The 24,272-nt window shown below is 46.9% G+C and overlaps 1 protein-coding gene across 1 annotated transcript in view; it reads right to left on the reverse strand.

Annotated features, from left to right (window-relative positions):
* Window positions 1-24,272, reverse strand: part of MAP2K4 (mitogen-activated protein kinase kinase 4) — a 76,033-nt gene that overhangs the window by 28,412 nt on the left and 23,349 nt on the right. The window contains exons 2-3 of the mRNA XM_061365285.1: window positions 22,327-22,429; window positions 4,790-4,964 (exon numbers count right to left, since the gene is read on the reverse strand). Of these exons, the coding sequence (XP_061221269.1) occupies window positions 4,790-4,964; window positions 22,327-22,429 (278 nt within the window). The remainder of the gene's footprint in view (window positions 1-4,789; window positions 4,965-22,326; window positions 22,430-24,272) is intronic.

The following is a 24,272-nucleotide window of genomic DNA, read 5'->3' on the forward strand; positions in this document are numbered from 1 at the left end:
AAGGACATCATTCACAAGTCAACTTATAAACTACCATAGACTGGGCAAAAGCAGACTACAGAGGAAAAGAAGAAACCAGAAGCCAAGCAAAAGGACACTGGATGGAACTGGAAGTTGGACCCAGCAATATTACAGAAAGCTGGTACTTGTGCTGCAGGCAAATGCCAGCCAGAGCAGGGACTTCTTCAAGGAGGTGCCCAGAAGAGAAACGTGCCAAGGCAGTGAGGAGCTGATGTACAAACTGGCCCTGCAGTTGTGGGTTTACAGATACAGAGCTCGTGCTGGACAACACTGGGCTGTTCCCTTCCGCAACTGGAAGAGTCTTGACCTCATACCAATAAACCCTCAAGAGAATCAAGAGGGGTTTTGCAGTGAGAGGAAGACCACAATGCAAGCTGACTGACAGCAAGCAGGGGCTTTGTATCTCTAGGAAGATCTGAGAGAGGAAGGGGCCTAATGAGTAAGAGGACTGTCTTCTAGGAAGAATTACAAAACTCAATATAACAGTTCAGGGGCAAAAAAGAGGTATGAATATAAATCCTGAGTTGGCTTCCTCTTTCCTTTAGCCTTTCCCCTGCTTCCCGATAGCTCCAGGAAGAGGCTCTCTATGGCAAAAAGGGTGCGGGATACAAAAGCATCACTCCAGAGACTAACTGTGCCTCTGACACCAACCTGCTGCAGCCAGCAGCCTCACAAGCTGCTCCTGCAGCCACCCCAGCTTGCTCCTACAGAGGCACATAATGTATTTTTGTTATTTAAATAGACACTCAAGAGAGGTACAGCATGACAAAGGCTGAAAGAGAGGCAGAAGCAGGACAAAAGAGGCAGGGAGAAGCAGGACAAGATCTCATCAGCTGAACCTCTCCTCAAAAATGCTCCACCAGATGAAGCTTTGCTGCAGTGGTTTCATGCCAGTGACACAACAAAACTCATCCTCCTCCTTTGCCCATTCTCCTTTGCTGCTGGGATGGAGAACAGCTGAAAGGTTTGACTCGCACAGCAGCCCTGCCCCTGTGAGCAGCCAGACACACTCTGCAGGGTGCCAGGATCCATCAGTTGGCCGGTAAGGCCAAAACATGAAAGGAAAAAGTGAAAGTGGTGCCTCCACCTGCAGATGTCAGGTTATTTATGTTACATATATTATCCTGAATGATATTCAGCACCTGGGAGTTTTTCTCCTGCAGTGGTAACAACTACTGACTGGAAGCACACAGCAAAAGGGCTCTGTTCTGGTAGCAGGAGCTGGTGCCCTGCGTATCAGGGCCACAGGAGAGGGAAAGCAGAAGGCTGAGCTAAATCATGCTTCAGGGAACCAAAGATTGCTCCTTGTGCAAAGGCAGGTTGAGGGAGGGGATCCTGCCCCTCTGCTGCACTCTGGGGAAATCCCCCCGCAGTCCTGGTCCAGCTTTGGGGCAACAACAGAAGAGGGACATGGAGCGGTTGGAGAAAAGCCAGAGGAGGCCATGGAGATGCTGCAAGGGCTGGAGCAGCTCTGCTCTGGAGCCAGGCTGAGAGAGCTGGGCTGGGGCAGCCTGGAGAAGAGAAGGCTCCTGAAGGGGAGACCTTAGAGCAGCTCCAGTGCCTAAAGGGGCTGCAGGAAGCCTGGAGAGGGGCTTGGGACAAGGGATGGAGGGACAGGCCAAGGGGAATGGCTTGAACCTGCCCAAGGGGAGACTGAGCTGAGCTCTTAGGCAGAAGCTCTTCCCTGTGAGGGTGCTGAGGCGCTGGCACAGGGTGCCCAGAGAAGCTGTGGCTGCCCCATCCCTGGCAGTGCTCAAGGCCAGGTTGGACACAGGGGCTTGGAGTGCTCTAGTGGAAGAGGTCCCTGCCCGTGGCAGGGGTTGGAGCTGGAGGAGCCTTAAGATCCCTTCAACCCAAACCATTCTACGACTCCATGGATTTCACACTGCACACTCGTAAAACAAGGAAGATTTGAATCTGCCCACAGCAGAAGGGTCTGACAAGCCACAAGGGATGCAGCCTGTTCCTGGGCATGGTAACTCCAAACAGGACTTGGCACTTCCAAGAAGCAGGATGGAGAAGATGGAGCAGGAGCTGGGGGAGACCCCTGTACCATTTTCTCTGCATCTTATCAGCAGTTTCTGGTGCCATCTCTGTTTCAGTCATCAGTGCAGAACAGCAAACAACTTTTGGCTTGTGGCCTCCATGAAGCTATTCTGTACTGCTGGATGTCCTTCCATGAATGACTTGCCTGCTGTAGTGATGCTGCTCCTGGGGGAGCACAGGAGAGGGACAGCTGCACCAACAAATAATCAGAGGCACTGGCTCCCCAGTCCAGTTAATTGCAGGGCAGCATTCCTGATGCCTTGCACACAACATGGTGGTACACCATGGAACTGCATCAGGTGTTACTGAGATCATACTAAAGACCTCAAATCACTAGACTGACATGTTTTCTTCTCAAAGCACTACTCCACTTCTAAACCTTCCCAACAGAAGTGCATTATGCTTAATGAGAAGAAAACAAGTTCAGTTCCTGCCTGTAGAGCAAGGAGAGGCCATGGAGAATAGCTGGCTCCCCAGAAGCCAGGCTGGGAGCTGTGGCTTCAGACAGCAACAGCTCTGCAAGTTGGCAGGACACCACAGGCTTAGGGGACACAGAGTGAGCAGGAGGTGACAGCCCCGAACACGGATGGTCCACAGGGCAGATTTAGACAGAGCAGGAGCAGGGAGATTTATGAGCAACCTCAGCTGCCCCCAAAGCAACAGCAACCTGAGAAAGAAAAGACTTTGCAGTTCAGAAACGAACTAATCGCTAGCCCAAGCTCAGCCATGGCCTGAAACCTCACCTCAAGTAACTGAAGCATCCACGCTGTGGAACAGCTGCTGCTGCACTGGGACTCACTTGCTGTTCCACTCACAGGTCTCCCTTTGATGAGCTTCACGTTTTATCCCCACTGGGACAAACAGAACAGTCCTTTGCCACTGACATTCTGGACTCTAAACTTCCGTCTCCTGCAGGCTTCACCATGCCTGCCCAAGGCTCAGAGTGGCACCAGCCCAGCCCACAGCTTTGGCATTTCAAAGTTCCAACACTGTAAACCTCTTGGATTTTATCTGTTCACAAGTGGACCCCCAGGTTCACCACCCCCATGAGGCTCAGGCAACCTCTCTTTCCTTAGGAAACCCAGCTCAACATGCTGTGCAATGTCACCTCCAATTGTACACTTCAAGAACACAGCAGTGGTGCCTTCTGCCTCCCAGATGAGAGCCCTACCCACATCACAGACCCTCCATACTGACCAGATTATCCCATGATGCTGATCATCCCTTCTGCAAACAGAGTCCGGGACAGCATAGTGTCTGTGCTAGCAGATGCATCTCCTCCTTGATGATGTTAGCTAAGCCAGCAGAGCGCTCTTCTCCCCAAAGTGGTACATGCTGCAGAGCTTTGAACCAAGCCACCCAGCTGTATACATGTCTTTTTCCTACCCATGGCTATCATGATTATTGTAGCAAAACTACAGACAACCAGGTCCCACACCCTGGGCTTGAGAAGCTGGGGGTACCCAGACATCTTTTCACCAGCAGTTTTCAACCTGTGAGCTGCAAGCTCCAAGTTGCACCAAAGGCAACTAAGAAAAACAAGCATTTAGCTGCAGACAGCCGCTAGCTCCACTGGAGACTTTTAGGGATTCAAAATTAGGTTGAAACACCACTGCATGGTGATCCAAAATGCTCAGAGACCTGGCCAGTGAGCCCACTGCTGTGAGGAAGTCCGTATGTACTGGAGAAAGTCAAAGGGTGGCGATTACTCCAGTAATGTGACACACTAGAAACAAGTATAAATCATATTCACAGCAGCTGGAGCTAGGGCTCAGACAAGTCTACCTGGCACGTGAGACCAGCAGAACGTTTCCAGGTCAGAACAGGGAAGACTCCGAAGAAGACAGAGGGTTGGAAAATAGAGCAACATGGACTCCTACATAACCCACTCTTTCATGGAAACACAGTTGGTATCATCCACAGAGTTAAGATTTATGTTATTAGCTACCAGCCAGCAGCAAGCAAAGGAAAGGACAAGAGAGAAGGAAGGGAGAATGGCTGCTGCCCATCTTGCTGAGCTTGAGGGACAAGCAGCTCCTCCAAGATGCCCAGTGAGCACCACTATGCAGCATGCCAAGGATTCCACCTGAGAAATGAGGTTACAACATTGCTCCTGGTTTCAAGGGGAGATTTTGGGGAGCACAAGGTAGAAAATGGGCAGTCCAGAACACTGCTACACTTGCCATCTCCATAGCAGGTCCAAGCATGGAAAGCGCAAAGCAAAGACACTCCATCGTATATCAGCAAGAGCAGAACACTCCCTAGAAGATGCCCACTCCATTGCAGCTCCTCCTGGTGAAGCTATGCCATGGCACGTACTTACATAAAAAGTGAATTTTAAGTCTCTACCTTATATCCCAAAGGCCACCACGGAGCTATTAGTTGTCAACCTGTACCTAGCATCAACCTAGGCTGTTTCTGAACCAGTGACCCAGAGGTGAAAGGCCCATGCCCCATTATCAGTCTCCAGAAACATGTGATCCCCTCAAAACAGCAAGTTCCTGATAGACATTTTCAAAAGGGCACAAGCAATTATGAGAGCTTCACAAATCACTTGACAATATGCCCATTATACAACGTATTTTCAGCAAATAGCAGCCTTTACACTGGAAATAAATAGAAAAAGAGCAGTAGATGGGTGCAAGATGGAAGAACATTAATTCTCCATCACATTTCATCCCTAATGGACTGAAGTACAAATGTAAGTATGGGCATCACCTACTTTAACTGCCATAATTTGCCCACTTGGTTTGTGGACCATTTTGTTGACAGAACCATAAGCTCCTCGTCCAATTTCTCCAAGGTCTTTCAAGTCCTCTGCTGTAAAATCCCAATGCTGTTCAGGGGAAATCTTCAATTTTCCTGATGATTCAATGCTGTGTGTTCTCAGTCTCTCTCTGTCAAAAATATTGGGAAGCAATTTTTCCACATTTTAAATAGTCTGTAAATGTCTCTTTTCAGCACTTGATTAAACATTAGAAGAGAGGGGTTCACAAAAGCTACAGCAACAATCGGACTCCACGAAGGATTTGGTTGGGGTGGGGAGGTGCAGGGGTGAGGGGAAAATGTTCAATCAAAAATGACATACACTTGCCCACAGCTTCAATTTGCATCTACATTTCTCCAGCTGCAGTGTAAAATTCAATGTGTCTCATATAGTAGAGTCATTCTAATCACTCACACACTTCTTTCTACTTGGCACAGAATACATCGGGCTTCGAGCAGGATCCGGTAACATGGAGAACCAAGAGACTGAAGAGCCCCATCTCCCCATAGCTTCTGCTGCTCTACACTGCCATGCTCTCAGCAACTGCCTCCCTTCCCACTGGGTTTCTACAACACAGGCACATTCTGTGTGAATCCAGGGGACTTTAGAAAGGATTTGCTCTTAATGGAAAACTGCACTTTAAAAACAAAACCCAAAAACATTTTAAGCAATAATTTAATTTACTCAAAACCAAATAAACAGCCAATCATTTCCATGGATAAACCCCAGGTTGTTTGCAGTGTATGAAAACAAACCCTGCCTGTTCAAGTGTCTCTTTACCAAACACCTGAATTAACATTCTCAGGCAAACATTGCTCCTACTGAAGCCACAAATCCTGGACAACTAGGAAGGAGCAAACCAATGCCCCAGATGCATAAGACAGAAGAGTTCAATGGCTGTTTTGAGCTGTCCCAATTACTCATTTAAATGCAGCAATGCTATTGCTGAATTAGTAGGAAATGCACAAGTATTTTCAATACTTTTCATCTCAATGCCATGCAATTTGTCAGGTTTTCATTAATTCAGTAGCTGATTTGTACTTCTTGGGTTGTAAAGTAAGCCAAAAGCCTGACTTTTCCCACTTCCAAGTAGCATTAACAGCATTAAAGACAGCTCCCAGTGCAGTGCACACCAATATGACAGCACACAGGTCCTTCTGACCACCCTGTGTACAAGGGAGATTCTATCAAACTCATCCCATGGACTCTGAACACTTCTCTTGGGCATTTGATCAAGTCACCACTTGCTTATCCAGGGGCTGGCCTAACAGCCAGGCCACAGGTGAAGTATTTGACCAAACACACAAAGCTTACAGAGCTTTAAATAAACACTTTATGGGTGATTCCGTGCTGATAAAGGCAGCCGTGTGCCAACCAGCAGCTGAGGGTGCTGCCGGCTGCGAGGCTGCACCCAACCAAGACCTCTGAGAGGCTTTATTTGGAACATGGATTTTGTGAGGGCAACAAGGTCAGGTCCAAAGGTCAAGTGACTGGAGCAGCCCCGGTTCAAATGGCTTCATCTGCTGCACTTCAGCTTCTCTGCGCCCCTTTGGTTTAGCACTTTGGGGCTCCGAGCAGCTGCATGTCCTGAAGCCTTGAGCTGCTCGATGGAAGCCTTGCTCAGCAGCTCCTCTCACCACTGCTCTGCCTGCTCTGGTCTTTCCTGCTCTATAACCTGCCTGGCTTGAGATTTCTCATTTGCCACTCCCTATGGTACCCCCTCCACATCCCTTACGAATAGTTCAGGAAACCTACTGTTAGCACTACAACACAGCACGGATGTGACAAGACACAGCAGCCCAAGGAGCAGAGGTGACAGCCCTTCGCTAGCACTGTTCACACACCTGGGGGTGTCTGTGCCTAATAAACTGCTGCACTGAGTGGTGGGATCTCCATGGAATTTGCTTAGTAAAAAGCAACAAATGAAAATAAGGCAGTAAAATGAGGGAAAGAAGAAAGAGAAGGAAAAGAAAGAAAGGAAAGGGAAAAGAAGGCGAGAGAAAGAAAGGGAAAGGAAAAGAGAGAGAAGAGAGAGAAAAAGAAAAGCAACATGACCTCCAGACTCCGTAGGCTGATTATGCCGGAAACTGCATGAATCAGTCACTATCTGCTTGCTCAACCATCCTATTTTATCAGCACCATAAAAATAGTTCTTCTTTTGCTGGAAGAAGGTAGGTGAGAAGCATCAGCCAAGAGGCACCGGCAAAGGGGCATTTCCTGCTGACCTCCTGCCAGCTGGGCAGGAAGAAGCACAACCACTGAGAGAGGAACCTTGTTCCAAAAGGCAGGGAAAAAAGGCAGAGAGGCCTTATTGGGAGAGTGAAATGTAAGGTTGGATTCTTCTGAGAAACCCTTTCCATTTCTTGCTTCAAAGCAAAATTTCATGTTGAGGCTCTCAGAGAGTTAAAGGATTCAAATGCTGATGTGATTTATTAAAATGAAGCCATTAAACTCATCCCCACTCCTCCCTCTGTCTGTTTTTCTGCCCATAAAACTTTGCTTTTCTTACCCTACACCAGAAGAGAAAGCAAATCTGAATTCATTATTTCCTTGTTACACAAGAAGCCTGTTTCTCCCCAGCTGTAGCATGAAAGCAGATCTGTGCCATTGTTCCTGCAGCTGCAGGATGGGTGCTTGGAGCTTGGGAAGGCGGGAGCTAGGAAATGCCCCTCTTCAGGTCTGCCCTCTACAGCTGTGCTGTGGAGCAGCGAGCTCCAGGGGTTGGGATCTAGATGGACCATCACCATCACCCACAGAACGTCATGTGCTGGAGGTCAGCTTCATTTCTGTGATGCACTGATGATTCTACCTGTCTTGTACTGGAGTCACAGCTAATGCTTACCTTTTCTCAAATACCCAGGGAAATGGTCAAATAACCCAATGATAAGTCTAACAGACACTTTCACACAGATTTTGCCCGTTTAACTGATTTATCACATGTAAATGATGCAGTTTTCCTTTAAGCAGCATGACCTAGCTTTAAGAGAAACTGAACAGTTTTTCACTATAAATCAAGTTACCAAGGGATTTCCATGCCAAGAAAGCAGCTCAAAAAAAAAATAATAATACAAATCTAGAACACAGTCTCTCTGTATTGATATAAAATGGGAATTCTCTGATGTAGAGCTGAGTGTGGCAATAAGAACAAGTAAATCATCAGTGCAGCACATCTATTTGCACTGCTGCAGATCCATGAGGACATAAGGCAATAAGAACAAGTAAATCATCAGTGCAGCACATCTATTTGCACTGCTGCAGATCCATGAGGACATAAATCCACAGGTGGACAGGCCCCCAAAATACAAAAAAGCCTGGCTAAAGCCTGCGCTACATCCCAGTGCACTTGATACGGCAACAGCTTGCTTCAGAAAATAGAAGGGGAACCACAGAACAGTGTCTAGTGAAGGTGAAAAGTAACTAATGCCCAGCCCCGGCTCCTGCCTCCGATCTGATTTCAGCCCCTGTGTTTAGTGCTCAGTTTGCACAGGCGTGAGCTGACAAACACCTCCTCTCTACCATTTGGCTTTTAAGCTGTGCAAGCCCAATCTCTCTAGGCCTGGGAATGTTGAGCAAAATGAGGTATAGATTCTCTGAAGGCTCAGTATGGGTAAGATGGACTTGTGAGGCTTAATGTCTGCTTTAAAATATAAATAAACAGCTAAAGAGGACTAAATACTCCTCAAAGAGTTAAAAGCAGTATCTTCAAATGCACCTTGGGGACTCCTCGTGACTTGGCCAGAACTTGAGCCTCCAGCTCCCTGTCTTGCTTTTGAAAAGTTGTAAAGGGAATAAAAACCTGAAGAGAGGATGGGCTCAGGAGGGCACCGAGATCACTGCACTCACAAGGCCCTAACGGATCTGCCTTCCTGCAGATGGTTACTATGCTTGTCACAGCAGTTATTCCAAGGGATTAGGAGCACCGAGCAAGACAACAACTCCTGGAACAGTTGCCCTTTGTCAGAAATGAAAACGCTCGTGGGTCCAGCTTGGCAGGAGGCAGGCGGCCGGCTGGCGCCAGGCACCGCGGCCGGGCCAAGGACGGGGTCACACGCATTCGGGATGGATGTTGCTCCCTGCTCCAGGCCGGCTCCACTCCCCTTGCAGGAAGGTCTGCCACAAGGAGAGGCACACAGAACCTCCTGGGAAAAACAAGGAGGAAGCTCTGGGACAGGCTGCGTTAGTTCCCCAAGCCCTGATGTTAGCACCAAAGGGAAGGGATGCCCGGACTTCCTAAAACACGCATTTCCTCAGCATGAAAAAGAAGGACTGTGGGGAAAAGCAGAGAAAAGTTGGTGGATTTTTTAGAGCAAAATTGACAGCTATCGGACAGGAAGCAAGGCCAGAAAGATGCTCTAGGTAGTAGCTACCTATCTCCTCTTTGGGTTACTTGGCTGAGAGTTCCGTGGGGCTCAAAGAAGCCCAGAAGTTGAGGTATTCAACATTACAGTGGACATGAATAAAACACATCCGTAGAGTCAGAAAGATCCAAGCAAACTGTCCTTCACACTCCTGCCTGGTGCTGGATTCTTTTAGGATGTCTCCCATTACAGCTCCTATTTACACTGTAGTTGATGAGAACACGTTCTACTTCTCCACAAGTTTGGCAAAACCACTGCTTGACACAGGATTTCAGAAACCGAATTTGTGGTGACTCAGCCAAAGGTCAAACCTAAATCCTAGCAACAATAAAAAAAGTTTCTATGCAAACTACAGGGTTCTAATGACACTGTGTGCTGTTCCTAACTTCAGAATGAAAACGCATTTCAGGACTTTGGCTAAGACATTTCAACCACGCCTTTCAAATAGCCTCAAGAGGTTGTAGTGCTTCTATCTCAACATCTCTGTTACTCTTACAGGTTTCAGACCCTGCAGGCTGATGCTAATAAAATAACTCCAGTTTCAGTTTCCCTGGAGAAAGTCTCCCAAAGAAAGGTCAGGTTTTTTTTACTAGAGGGCTCAAAATGTTGGTGCTCCTGCAAATCCATCACAGAAAGAAATTCCTGCTTCCAATAAACCAATGTGCAACAGCATCCTTGCAAGAGGACATAAGTAAGGTGTCCTGAAGCTTATTATTTAGTAACAGACTCCTAGTCATGAAGAAGAGATACAGAAAACGTGGCAAAGGAAGGAAATGATTTAGATTTGCATCTCCTACCTCAGACTAAAAGCAAAAGCACATATGCTCCCTTTCATCACGACCACATGGCAGAGAGTTTCCCAAACATTGCTCTGGCTTTCTATGCTCCTCCAAAGCTTTAAAATAAAGGCATTAACCAAGAGTGGAAGATTGCACAGCCCCTTCACGGCCCTCAAGACCAGGCCCAGCACATTCACAGGGCTGAAGTCAGGGATGCTCTTTGCAGTGGGGTTTGTCAGAGGCTTTCATAATGTTAGTATTTTCTATTAAGCTCCCTTGGTAAATGACTGAGTTCCAATTGATTTTGATTAACCCTGCCCTTGACACAGAGGAAACCTTTCAATTCCTCATACTGAAGCCTGTCCTGAGTTTAACTGAGTATATTTATCTCAGACTCACTCCGATTTGGACATGAACCAGGCTGCAGCACATCCCCTGAACCCACCATGGCCAGGCATTCAAAGCTCACACTGGATTCAAGCATTGCAGAGTAACACCAGCAAAACCTGAGCTCATCAATTTAAATAACCCTTGTGAGCATGCAGACTCTCCTTCTGAAACACTGCACCTCCAGAGCCATGGTCAGCTACCCAAGAACAGGAAACAGAGACAGCAACATATCCATAGGAATTAACAGAAGAACCCCAATACATACCTGGGATAGTTTGCAAAATGATTACTGTCATGCAGTATCATTATACAAAAATCCCTCAATGGAATGACACTATTTCTGAGACAAATCCCATTACTTTAATCAATGTCATTTTTGTGGGGATGGAAAATACTTGATAATGGCTCACAGAGAGTTACGCTTACTGTAGCCTGCTGGAAAGTTTCTGGATGAGGTCCACTTCTCTCCTTTGGAAGCTGAACGGGACAATGTGATTACTACCAAGGCTTGCTTGTGTATCACTTCAGCCAGGAAAAGTTATGGAAATGACAGGAAAATACGGTGCTGTTATCACATGACACAATAATGTATAACACAATACTCAGCTAGTCACACTGCTCACCAAGTGCCTGGCACAAGGAAACAGGGAGTTCAATATTCTTCATGTAAGCAACCTCCCCTAACTGGGAGGACAGTGCAGCCCCTGGTGATCTGAACTGTCTTTTAGCATATTAAATCATAAGCAATTTTTTTCTTACAGCAATGGCAATTATTATTTCCAACTGTATTATTAGTATGATTAGAAACAGGAATAAATGCATTCAAATTCCTAACTAAACACCTATATATTGGTGACATGCTGTTTCCTCAAGGCACATTGATCATTACTGCTCTGTTTTTCTTGTGGTTTATAAAGCAGAACTTTATATATATATATATATATATATATATAAAATGTTTTTTAATATAGCTTCCATCCTGAATCCACCAATCTGGTCTCTCCCAAGTGGGCTTATCAATTTATCATCCTACCTTATCTTGTCATCTTTTCTTATCCCCTCTCTTAAGGAATAAGGTTGCATGACTTGAACAACTACATCCTTTCTTCTTACCTCCAGAGCCACACAACTGACAGCTCAACCAAGGTTAACTCCCACTCTGTATTCCAAGAACAAAACCCAGATTCTGGATCTCCAGCCCCCTAAAGCTGTCCAGCTCTGGCAATCTCCTTTCCTGATATGAGGACCCGTTATCTCAGAACAGTTGGAGTAGCTCAGCCAAGAATGGCTCCTGCTAAGCCCCTTGTGGAGGACACACAGAAAAAAAGCACTCAACTACTTGTGCAAAGGACCAATGCAGCCACCCACAAACGTTCAGCAATGAAAACTCATGGTTTTGCTCAGTTCCTGGTTGAAAACACTTGGAGAGGTGGATAATAAGCACTGTTATTTCAACTATATGAAATGGGTTTGTTTCAACTACTTTAACAGAGATTTTTCCAGTTTAAACTAATCCAAGCCTAGTCTGGGCAAGTTAAAAGCTCTCCTTCGTCTCCTTCAGGATCAACCAAACAAAACCCAACCAAAACCCAAGAACTAAACTTTGGCCTGTGGTGACTAACAGAGAGCTCATAACAAGACTGAAGTAGACCAAGTGAACTTGCAATTTTGAAGTGCCCTTTCTCTAAGACATAAGGTCAGTGAAAGCAACTGCCTGTAGAAGGTCCCCATCTCCATCTTCTAGTATTATGGGTAAGATTTTAAATGTTGGTCTCCTCCAAGATGGCTGCATGGAGCAGTTTTCTCCACTGACTCTCAGGAGCCAAGAGGTGATTTTCTGCAAGCCCTGTAAGGATGCTCACAGAAAATTAAGGATGCTTAAGGAGCTAGGCCAATGGTCCCAGAGAATTACCTTTCCCATTATTCACTGGTTTAAAATAGCCACCTACAACATCAGTGACAAAACAAACCCAGCTGGATGACAGGGAAGCCTGAGAGAGGAAAACCACCTTCATACTACTGTAGCAAGAGATATTTGAAACAATCACTTCAACTGATCCACACTTGTCTCTGCAAAAGCATCAGTTACATTGGGCACGAAGGACCAATTGCTCATCCAGATTAACTCCAAGCATACCTTACAAAGGAGGGAATTAAAACAGGCTCGAAGAGAAGACCTTTTAATGTCAACATAATCCAGTGTAGACTGCTCTCGCATATTTGAGGTTTCCCAAAATGGAAGGACCTTCATGATGGGAAGTAAGAACATCTACCTGAACCTCAAAGACAATGTCTCTAGTTTTCACCAACATAATATACCATAAACCCAGTTAATCTAAGTCCTTTCATAAGTCAGTTCCCCATACAAGCAGAACGACAAAACCAATTTAGCCCTGCAGGACAATCCCCACCTCCACCACATCCATCCAGTCCACTACAATGTCTTTCCCACGAGTTCTTTGAATAGCAGCTGTTTCTCCTGGATGCATCTTGTTCTTTCAGTCCAAATGTCCTCCATGGTACATGCTGAAAGTCACTCATTTATGCAAAGGACGAAGACAGAGGTTGTTGACGACGACTTGTGGGCTTGAAGCAGTCTCCCAATCTGCAGACTCTCCTCTCTTTATTCTCCATTCCTTGATGTGTACAGAAGACAAGAGAGATGACTGATTCCTTCAGCATGAACCCACAAAACAGAAGAGTTGGCTCACTTCTCAGAGTAAAATGAAAGATACTTTATTACCAGGTGGCGCTGAATGTCTGAAGACCTGAAGTACATACTCCTGCTCTGATGAAAAGTAGCGTGATTCCGAGGATGAAGAATAGCAATGAACAAAGTTCACTCCTACAGCTAGTAATGCAGTTGTTTACTGGGGTTTCCTGAAGGAATATTGGTTTCCAAGTCCACATACGGAAACGTAGGGTTTGAGTCCAACTTAACTCACAGCTATGAATAGTGCTGCTCCATATATAAAACCCTTACTGACATTTCTCTGTGCCACACAACTAGAAAAAGAAGTCTGTGCCTGACTATCTCAGATTAAATGGAGTCCAACAGTGACAGCCAGATACCACATACACAGCAGAGACCACTCCTCTCCAAAGGCATCAAGCTCAGCCCAATGGGTAAGCCATGTCCTGCTTCATTACTTATAATTAATTATTGAACAACATATTTATCAGAAAAAAGGAAGAGACCAAACCTGTGTGTGCACACATATATGTTTAGAGATGTTGCATATAAGAATCTGTTTCATCCCATTTTCCTCTCCAAACACCAGCAGGGTTTGCATATTAAGCTATCAGCTCCTGTATTTGCCCAAGAACGAGGGAACTTGGGGATACAGGCTCTCTTCAGCCTCAGAACTTCATCCATGTTCCTGGACACTGGTCTCTAGAACACAGAGGATGGGACATCTATTGCCCCTGGTGACCCTGGATCAATCCCCAACTCAGAAAGCTGGATTCATGGGTCTAGAAGGAAAGAAGCTGAAAGAGAAAGGCCAAGAGGGTAGTTCATGCTCTCAGATGTTACATGAAGATGAGCAACAGCATCTCCTGCTCCCTGAATAAATTTTAACTGCAGTGAGTAGGGACTAGTGTGTTTTCAGAGCATGCCTTAGGAACTGGTGACTTCCCATGTGGGGATGCTCAATGCCCCCTCCTGGACAGGACAGCAGCAATGTACAGAGCCCAGTGGATGGCTGGGGCACCCTAGGATGCAGAAACCACAAATGCCACAGGCTCTTTTTGATCAAAAAGCTCAAGTCCCAAAGACTGCTCATCACTGGAAGAAGGAAAGGACAAGTTTGGCAACTCCCAGCTCCCAAATGGAATTCTGGATATCACCTGTAATTCTTAATCATAAGAAGTTACTTTTGATGTAGATAACGAGACCACTTAAAGGCTCAGAGATGGCAACGTATCATACCTTCTCTATAACGTACAAAACAGGACATTTAGAATGGCTTACAGAATTTACCTGATGAAACGGTAAAGCATCAGATCTTAAAATACTATGAATACTTAAAATACTCTTAAAACACACAGATCTTAAAATACTCTGAAAAACATGCTGACAGGTTCAGATGCTATTGAAAAGTCTAACAGGAATAAAGCTGTGGTCTCCTTTTCTCTCTAACCCTCCTAAGAAGATTAGAGTATTTTGGTGTCCTGCAAGCTTTTAAAACCTCCACACACCAAGATTTACAACCAACTTGAATACATACATGTACACTGCTGCCCTTGCTAGGGGATGCAGCACCTACAATTAAAAGAAAGGAAAAAAGGAGAGGAAACTGTAACCACAAGAGCATGAAGGCCTGGAAGAGCTACTGCAGACTCAAACTCCTTGACCTGCTTTCACTTCTCTTAAATAAGCTCTGCAGCAGTTACATCTTGGTGTGCATTACACAGGTATGCCAGGACCACATGTATCCCTCCTGCTGTGTGAAGAGGGCTGTAACTCAAGGATCCCTGGGGTCTGCTGAGCACTAATGCAACAGCTCTGATCCTGCCAGAGCCTGAGCTGCCTCTGACCCACTGGGGCACAGGCAGCAGAATTAAACTGACTTTCTTAAACCCCACCAAGTCAGAACACAGGAGTTTTCTGCAACCATTTAGGTTTGCAAAGTTAATCAACTCAAAATGTGTGAAGCACTCGGAACCCCTGGGAGCCTGATTAGTATATAACAGGGGGTTGGATTTAATATAGCCACCCCAAGGTATGTGATTAGGTTTGATTAGTTCTGAGGAGACCAGGTCCCAGCAGTGTGGCAGGAACCTGGGTGCTCAGCACCACTGAAACAATCAATGTGAATTAGTTTAATGCACATATACGAAATTCAAATCTTGGTTCCAGATATGGAAGACCTAAATTCAGAAGCAGAGTGCTGAGGTATCATCAAGAAGAGAACAGTCCTACCAGGGCTCAGTAGATGCTACTCAGTCCTACCAGTAGATGCTCAAAGGACATGGAAGCAGCTACAGCTGCAGATACTAAAAAGCTCCTCTGCAGAGCAGGATTAGCACCTTAAGAGAAACACCAAAGCTTAGAAAGCAGGACAAAACCAGACCTTAATGCAGCATGTTCAGTCAAAACCTCACACTGATTTTGGTAGCACCTCCCTGAAAAGGCAATCCACTCCCAGTCAGAGATACTGAGTATGGGTGTTTTACAACCCATATCACCTCTTTTGTCATCTACGCTAAAGAGATCACTGACCAAAGGAACTTGTAAACTTCTGGAAGAAACAGGAAGGTTAAACACAAAGCAAAGCTCATGGATTTGTCAAGAAAGCTCCAGAAAAACATAAGAAATATTGCTCTAGCACTTCAGCGATGGTGGTGTTTGTGTTAGAAATGAGAGCATGTTTACTACAGACTCAAATATGTAAATGTATTTGCCGAGTCCTTGGAAGTATCATTTTACTTGTGCTTACTGAAAATACAAGTAAGTTTCCTCATGATCACATTCAGATCCTGCAGCTTTCGGGTAATGCTCCAACCCTGGCAGTGTTCAAGGTCAGGATGGGCACAGCCTTGAGTGACATGGTATAGTGTGAGGTGTCTCTGCCCATGGCAGGGGGTTGGAACTGGATGATCTTAAGGTCCTTTCCAACCCAAACCATTCTATGATTCTATGTTGCAGAATGCTCATAGAATGAAAAATCAGCTGGTACCTTCTCCACTGAAGCCTCCCTCTGAGGCTTGCAAGCATCACCCCTGCAATGGGGAAGTACCATGCACCAGAAAGGCATCAGACACTAATAACAATAAAGATGTGAAATGACTAAGAGAAATAGGGAACAGATAGAGAAATATTCACAGGAAAATTCACACCAGGAATTGGGAACATGCCAATTTAGGATCCTCCACTTGGGGTTTTAATGGCTTTCAAACAAAGGGTAGTAACTCTCACAGGTTACGCCTTAATGAACTCAGCCAGCTGCAGGCTCTGCAGCTAGAGAGCCTGAAACCACATGTCAGAAAGGTTTGGAAAAGCCTGAGAGATTAAAAGAGAAGCAGACACTTGAGACAGACTTGGGACAGGGAGAAAAATCCTTTTCAGGAATAATGGCAGCCCCCGAACTATGCAGAAAACTGGGAAGCAGCAGAGTCCGACATGCAACTGGGCCTCCACTTGCTTTTAAGAGATCCAACCCCCAAAGGGCTATTAAACAAACATCTGCCAACACACTCTTGGGGCATCTCTCTGGAAAGGGAATTACTCTCCCAAGTGTCACAAGGAGAAGAAGGTGCAAAGGGGCACCCCTTGGAGCTTAAGCCACAAAGAACCCATGAAATGCTACAGGAAGGCTGCAGAGTCCAACAGGCCACCAGGGAGTTCAGAAGCTGCGTTTGTGAGCACTGAAAGAGATAATTTCATTTTGTCACCTTTCCAGAGGAGACTTTAACTTCTGGAGAGGTGACACGTCCAACAGTTGAGAGACAGTTCTGCACCAGGCTGGGAACCAGATGCCAAACAAAAGCCATTGTGTGTGCCCATTTCTTAGCAGGTGGATCTGAACTCCGAACTCTGAAGTCCAGATCAAGGCAGCACTGCACCAGAAGAGTACAAAGCTTCCCAGAAAACCAAACCACTCATCTTGAACAACTTGGTTCAAGGGATGCCAGCGATGGCCAGGAGAAGACAGGCCTAGGCAAACCTGCCGTGCACAGCCATGCAGTCACATCTCACCACATCATTCCTCTGCTAATGTTATTTGAACCAACTTTCAGCAAAGGCCACCAGCTGCAAGTAGCTCTGTAGAGCCTGCACACAGATAATCAAGTAAGCTTATTTTGTTTGTGACCTAAATCCTACTTGGACGCAGAAGAGACGAGGTAAAAGGTGGGATGCTCTTCAGGTGTGTCCTGGGTTCAGGAAATACCAACTGAAAAAACACTGGGCCAGAAGTTTAAGAGCTCACCCTAACCATGGCTGGTGTCCTCCAGCCACCTCTGCTGCAGGGAAAACCAAGTTAGCATCTGATAACGTGGCCTAAGTCAGAACTGATGAGAACTGGGGTCTCCATCATGTGGAGTGTGACCCGGCCTGCAGAGCACAGCACTCACACATGGCCCAGGCTGACCCGGACCAGGCACAAGCAGGAGCACTTCAATGGACTGGGGCTCTACCTGCCAGCAAAGCATCTTCTCTAGACAGCACCCTTTCCAGTAAGAATCTTACTCTCCAATTACTCCCTGTAATTCAGGCTCTATTCTGCTTTTACCCTGTATACGTCTGTGTATCACTGGGCTGTACCCCTGGGTACACTGTGACCATGCCTACCTACACACAATCTCTTTACACGTATAAAGTGGATGTCGTGGAAGCAGTCACAGCTGAACCAAACAAAACACGTATTCTCTGTAGCTCCATCAGTCACAGGCAGTCCCAGAACCAGAACAGACCTTCCTTCCAACCCCCTGCCTCGACACGGCATCCCAGGGCTCTGCCCTCCAGCTCAACAGGATCTGCACAGACAAACCATTCACAGAACCTTTTCAATTGCAACAAGGGATGTCTCAGCTCTCAGCATCTCAGGGGTGACTTCAGGGAGCCACAGCCAAAACTCCAGCAGCTGGAAAGGTATTTCCGATTTCTAATCTCATTCAAAGCCACCCTTGAGTCAGTCTCCTATTTAAAGGTCATTTCAAAGCCCCTCAATTTAAGCACATTCTAATTCTAAGGGTGGTTGCCACTGCCTCCTGTCTGAGCAGTTGCAGCCTCTGCTCTGCTTGTCTCCTTGCTTAGTTTCCTGGCCATGTGTGACAAAGGCAACCTCCTTCAGGCCATCCCAACACAACTAGTAGCTGATGTACTGGAAAAGGTCAAAAAAGGATGTGTCCTTGCCAGGGTCTGAGAGTGCCATGGGCTGGGCAAGGATAGGACAGGAGCAGCAGGGCCATGCCACCCATTGCCATTCACTCACTGCCATCCTCACCAGCTCTCAGCTCCAAGGCCATCATGCAGATGGCACAGCAAAGCTCACAGGTCCCAGCCACTCACTGGCTGCTCCTGTGTGTGGTCCTGTGTTCCTACATGTTGCTCTGCATCCTGCCCTGGCACACACCTCCTGCACTCCCATGGCAGCACACTCATAGATCCAGGAAAATGTCAACTGTATCCTGGGCTGCATCAACAGGAGCGTGACCAGCACGTCAAAAGAGGTGATCCTGCCCCTCTGCTCTGCTCTCATGAGACCCCACTTGCAGTACCATGTGCAGTGCTGGGGTCCTCAACATAAGAAGGACATGGAGATGCTGGAGCAAGTACAGAGGAGGCCATGAAGATGATCAGGAGCTGGAGCACCTCCCATATGGAGACAGGGTGAGAACATTGGGGCTGTTCAGCCTGGAGAAGAGAAGCTGCGTGGAGACCTCAGAGCAGCTTCCAGTATCCAGAAGGCTACAAGGATGCAAAGAGGGACTCTTCATCAGGGACTGTAGCAATAGGACAAGGGGTGATGGGTTCAAACTGAAACAGGGGAAGTTCAGGTTAGACGTAAGGCAGAAGCTCTTCCCTGTGAGGGTGCTGAGGCGCTGGCACAGGGTGCCAGAGAAGCTGTGGCTGCCCCATCCCTGGCAGTGCTCAAGGCCAAGGCTGGACACAGGGATTTGGAGCAAGCTGCTCTAGTGGAAGGTGTCCCTGCCGTGGCAAGGGTGTTGGAACTGGATGATCTTGAGGTCCTTTCCAACCCTAACTATTCTGCGATTCTATGATGTAACCCAGCTTGAGATCTAAACCACAAGACACGGCCCCAAGCCACCACAGATGGAAAAGGAGTGGCAGGAAAAAAGACCTGTGAACCCATGTCCCATCTTTCTGTATTCAGCAGTGTTTAACCTATGAGCACTCCCCCTGGAAATGGTTTTCCAGGGTAGAGCCTATATATTAACAAAATGCCTCTGCCCATGGCAACAGTGAAGCTCTGGGAATAGCCTCTGGGCAGAAGCACCAAATGCGTGATGCTCGCCAGGCTACAGGAGCTATTCCTGTGCCACAGGATGGAAGGCAACTGGGAAGCACTGGTCAGTGCCTTAATAATGCCACATTTTACAACTGAGATTCCTCAGCCTTTGAGACTGTCCCTCTGGACATGCCATTAAACCCAAGGAACTAGCAGGAATGAACAGAGTCAGAAATCACACAAAGATCACCTAGAAACCTCACTGAGCTCCCTCCAGCCCATGGGTGCTCACTGGAGCTAAACTCCTCCCCTGGCTTAGGGTGATTTCCAACATGGTTTCTTCCACAGTCCCCAGCTTCTTTTCCAACACTCCTGAGATCTCTCAGACTGAGAAACAAACCGTAAGGAAAAAGCTGAACTCACACTGGACAGGGAATGTGGGGTCCATACCTCTGTACTGGGGTACAAACCCTCAGCACTGAGGAGGAGCACAGCTATACCCAATATTCTGATATTCCCAAGGCCACAGCGTGCCTTCCCTCCTTGACAGCAGTGTCTTTGCTCCAGTGATACATTTTCCAGAGAGGCTGCTCCCTCCTAACACACACAGAGGCATGAAAAGCCCCATTTGCTCCTTTGCTTTCTGTCTACATAGTAAGAAACCACACTCTTACCTGAGCATCCACCAATCCAGCCTGATCAGTTCCCCGACCAAAACCTGTTAATCAAGCAAAATACAGCTAATAGGCAATTGACATCTCGTGGCTGCTGCGGGTCACTGCTGCTGCCTCCTCGTGTGCCCCAGCACAGGCCACACATGTGACAAACGAAGCCTCTGCCCTCCTGGAGGCAGGAGCAACGGGAACCTCTGGATCGATGGATCCAAGTCACAGAACCCCAGATTCATGTGAGAAATTGCCCTCTCTGTATCTTTGGAACCACCCATCTGGACGAACAGGGTTTGCACAGGGAAAGCCCCAGGAATGTTTGGGAGGCAGCTGGGGCCATTGCTCCATCAGGCTGGGGAAGGGAAGCGACTCCATGGACAGAAACACACCTTGCATCAGGAATGCATCTGGGCCAGGAGGTCTGGAACATCCAATTCAAAAAGCCTAGAAAGGTTTCTAGACAACAGAGGAAAAATCATTCCAAGCTCTCTGGGAAGGGGTGGGAGATGCAGATACATCACCATGATGCACCAGCTGCGAGACAAACACTTGAGAGGAGCGTGCAACCAGGAGATGTGAACGTTGCTTTGAGGAACAGCATCTACTATGGACAACACAAAGGACATGAGGGTGAATTAGCTGTATCTGAGCTTAATCAGCCTCAATACAAAGAAAGCAATCCAGGCAACAGCATCCAACTCTTTCAAACACAAATGGCTCCTACCACTTGTGGCCTCCCAAGTAAGCTTTAGCAGAGACACATCACATCATTTTTGACACTTGAACAGCTATCATATCCCACCCAAAACACTTCCAAGCCCTCAAACCAGTTATCCCGTTAACCAGCCCAGCATCATACCCCTGACAACAACTGCAACTCCCATGGAGACAGAGCAGCACCTTCTCAATGGACAACAGTTGACAGTCACTTGCATAAACATGAAGCTTAAGATGTCACTGACTTTACACCACAAGCTCTTGTGTGCTAGGCAGGAGCCACTGTGACTTCCAGTGAATCTGAGACAGAAATCCATGTAGATAAACACAGGAAAGTCAAATACCTATAGGTGGCTGATGGTGGGAATTTGCTAGCTGAGTCTAAGTCCTCCTGTATTTAATGGACTAGGGAGGTTTGAGAGAGTCAAGAGCCCCAGATGGAGTTCTAGAGAAAACTGTTACAAGGGTTCGATGATGTGATGAGACACAAAAGGTGAATATATAAATGCCAGCTCCACAACCCGTAAGAATACTCTATTTCAGAGAGGAAAAGAGAGAGAGGACTTGCTGGAAAGGTCAGGTGGGATGGTAAGAAGAATAATCTGAAGTACTCCATAACATTTCTAGGTATTATAATCATCATTACAGAATCATTACTCATCAGAAACATGATTCTAACTTGATAAAGGCTTGTTTGAAAACCCCCAGCATAAAGAAGCTATCTGAAATAAGAAGAGACCCCAGAAGGCATGTCCTGGGAAAGCAGAAGGCACTGAGCTCAAGGGGAGAGGCAGCGCCATGCAGAGCCAAGCAGAAGCAGCCCATGGCTAGGGATGCCCTGGAGAGTTCAGGCAGTGAGGGAAGCTGCAGGCACAGTTTGAGACTTGCCACTGACAAAACTCTTGAGACCTGCTGGGGAATTTAGAGAGGAAAATTTGGGCTGTCTTTGCATGCTGCTACACATACAGGCTGTGGGTGCATCACCCATGCATCTACATTGGTGGATCTGAGGATACAAAGCTATTGTCTCCTGTGGTGATGTACTAGTGTTATCAACTGTGTCAGGAACAGCTCTATGCCACACCTGCATTCAAACTGGGGACAGGGACACCCTGTAGCTACCTGGCTAGAAAACCCAGTGAGAACTAACCACTGCAGAACTCCCTGCCATTGCTGTGGTGGCAGAGGGATAATCCTCAAGCCTTTTACTTTAGTGCTGAAAAATAAGTAAGTAAATAAAATAATAAATAAAGTCTATCACAGTTAACGTCTTCCACAAGCAACACAGAAATCAGAACCTCCCTCTAACGAAAAGTAATAAGCACTGAATAAAGAGACAGGAAAATGACAGTAAATGGGTCTGGAAATCAATTCTAGGCATATCTTGCATTATCAGCTACAATTTAACTCAATTTAATCCATGCTGGAAGGCAGTAGCTCCAGTGCAAAACAGGAAGATCCCAAATTTCACCTTTGTTTAATTCTGAGGGTTGCGGGGGGGGGGTGGGGGTGGGGGTGGAAATCATCTCTACAGTGACTCAAACTGACAGTTTGGAACAAGCTACAAATAACCGAAGTCATCAAAGTACATTTAAGATAACACTGCATCTTGGCTAAGTAATTTCTTAGTTGTCCCACTAGTTGCGCCTTTGGCTTTATACTCACATGTGTGGATTTTGGAAGGGAACTCCAGAAGTGTTTAGAGTAAATCTTGCTGTGGACTTGAAAGGTGGATTTGCAAAATTTAACTTCAGCGCTTTGCGTTTACCTGGGAGACAAGAGACAAAGTGAACTTCTGGTCAGCAACAAAGCACTGAGAGCATTTGGAAATCAACAGGGAAAAAAATGATGTATTGTAAGAAAAGGAAAACGTTTCACAGTAACATTAGCAAATGCTAGCTTGGATCAGGGACACAGGGATGGAGAACTGGAGGCAGCTCCCACCATCCCATTCCAAGCCAGCTCCTCTTGGCAACATCTGAAGTACCAGCAGGTGGCTGCCAGGTCTACCATGGCACCTCTGTGCCAGGGATCCGAGCATCCTCCTCACCATCACTCCCCTGAACAGATCCATGGTTTAGGCTCAACTTCAGGCACAGTGGGAAAGGGGCCTGACCTGCTCAGCAAAGCCTGGGCATACCACCAGACCTGGGGTGGACAGTGCTGAGGAGGTGAAGGGCCACCTTGGGGTGTCTGTAGGACGGCTGACTGTCCTCAGCCTGACAGCAAACTGATGTTGCCAGGCTGAGCAGGGATGGAGGAGCCCTGCTGTGTGCTCCTTCTGCCAAGTGGTCTCCAAGCAGAAAGCACAATTCAGCCCATCAGAGGGGTGAAAGCTTTGCTCTGCAGCCAACTGAGAAAGCACAGAGGAAAGTAAATTAACAGTAGGGTGGGAGGAGTCCTGGCCACTGCTCCAGCCAGTGTATTTCTCACTGAAGTTGAGATGACCTGCTGAGCAGCAGCAGGATAAGGGACTATGAAGGGAGATGTCCATTCCCAGCCCTGTCACTGGGCTGCAGCAGACCCGTCTTGTCCCCATTTGGCAACTGGAAAGCTGCACTCCTCTCCACCAGAATGTGCCAAGATGGGGGCCTCTCCCACCCCACATTCCAGAAGCCTGCAACTGAACCCCCTTGGGGCTTCCCATTGCCTGAGTGATGTCTAAACAACTCTGCTGCTCACTTCAGGAGGCTCTGGCAGTTCAAAGCCAGCCCCATATCTGGGTTCCTACAACCACCTCCCTCTGCCTGCACCCTAACATGGGCACCAGAAGGCACCATTCTGCTCTGAAGCATTCCTCTGCCTTGCACAGAGGTTGAAGAGGTGTTTTGGGTAACTCCAAGACCAAAAAGGAAAACAGAAAACCTAGTTACAGGTCAAAGCACTTTACAGCAATTTCAGGGCACGAAATATTACAAGCATGATATAATCTTTAAGGTTGGAAAAGAACTTTAAGAACATCAAGCACAACCATTCCCCCAGCACTGCCAAGTCCACCACGAAACCATGTCACCAAGTGTCGCATTTACATGTCTGTTAAATCCCTCTGTGGATGATGACTTCACCACTGCCCTTGGCAGCCTGTTCCAAAGCTTGCAACCCTTTTGGTGAAGAAATTGTTCCTAATCTCCAATCTAAACCTCGCGGGGTGCAACTTGAGGCCATCTCCTTTTATCCTACCACTTGTGAGTTGGGAGAAAAGACTGACTCCCACCCTGCCAATGGTACCAAAAAATCATTTAGGTTGGAAAGGACCTTTAAGATCATTGTGACACCATACATCCAAAACCAGCTTGATAAACCAAACAACCCTCAGAATTAAGGACGCGCTCAAAAGAAATACACACACCCTGCAGTCTGGAAGGCACAGGAAAGCTTGCAGCCAGCAAACACCCATCTACTCCCCCAAACCTGCCACCCCTATGGGCTAAGACGGATGCTGAGTGGAAGGTTCAGGTATATTTGGGTGAACTTGTGTCCTGAGGACCACAGATGCTGCTGCAGGATATGGGTGCTGCTGCTGGAGTTACCCAATGTAGAGCACATGCAGCTCCACAGCATGACTCCAATCAGTCCCTGGTTGTTATTTCCACATAGAGTTGACCACCTAC

This window comes from Neopsephotus bourkii, unplaced genomic scaffold (genome assembly GCF_033783945.1).
Source record: "Neopsephotus bourkii isolate Nb327-2 ecotype Australia unplaced genomic scaffold, CSIRO-AGI_Nbou_v1 NB_5, whole genome shotgun sequence".
NCBI classification, from domain to species: domain Eukaryota; kingdom Metazoa; phylum Chordata; class Aves; order Psittaciformes; family Psittacidae; genus Neopsephotus; species Neopsephotus bourkii.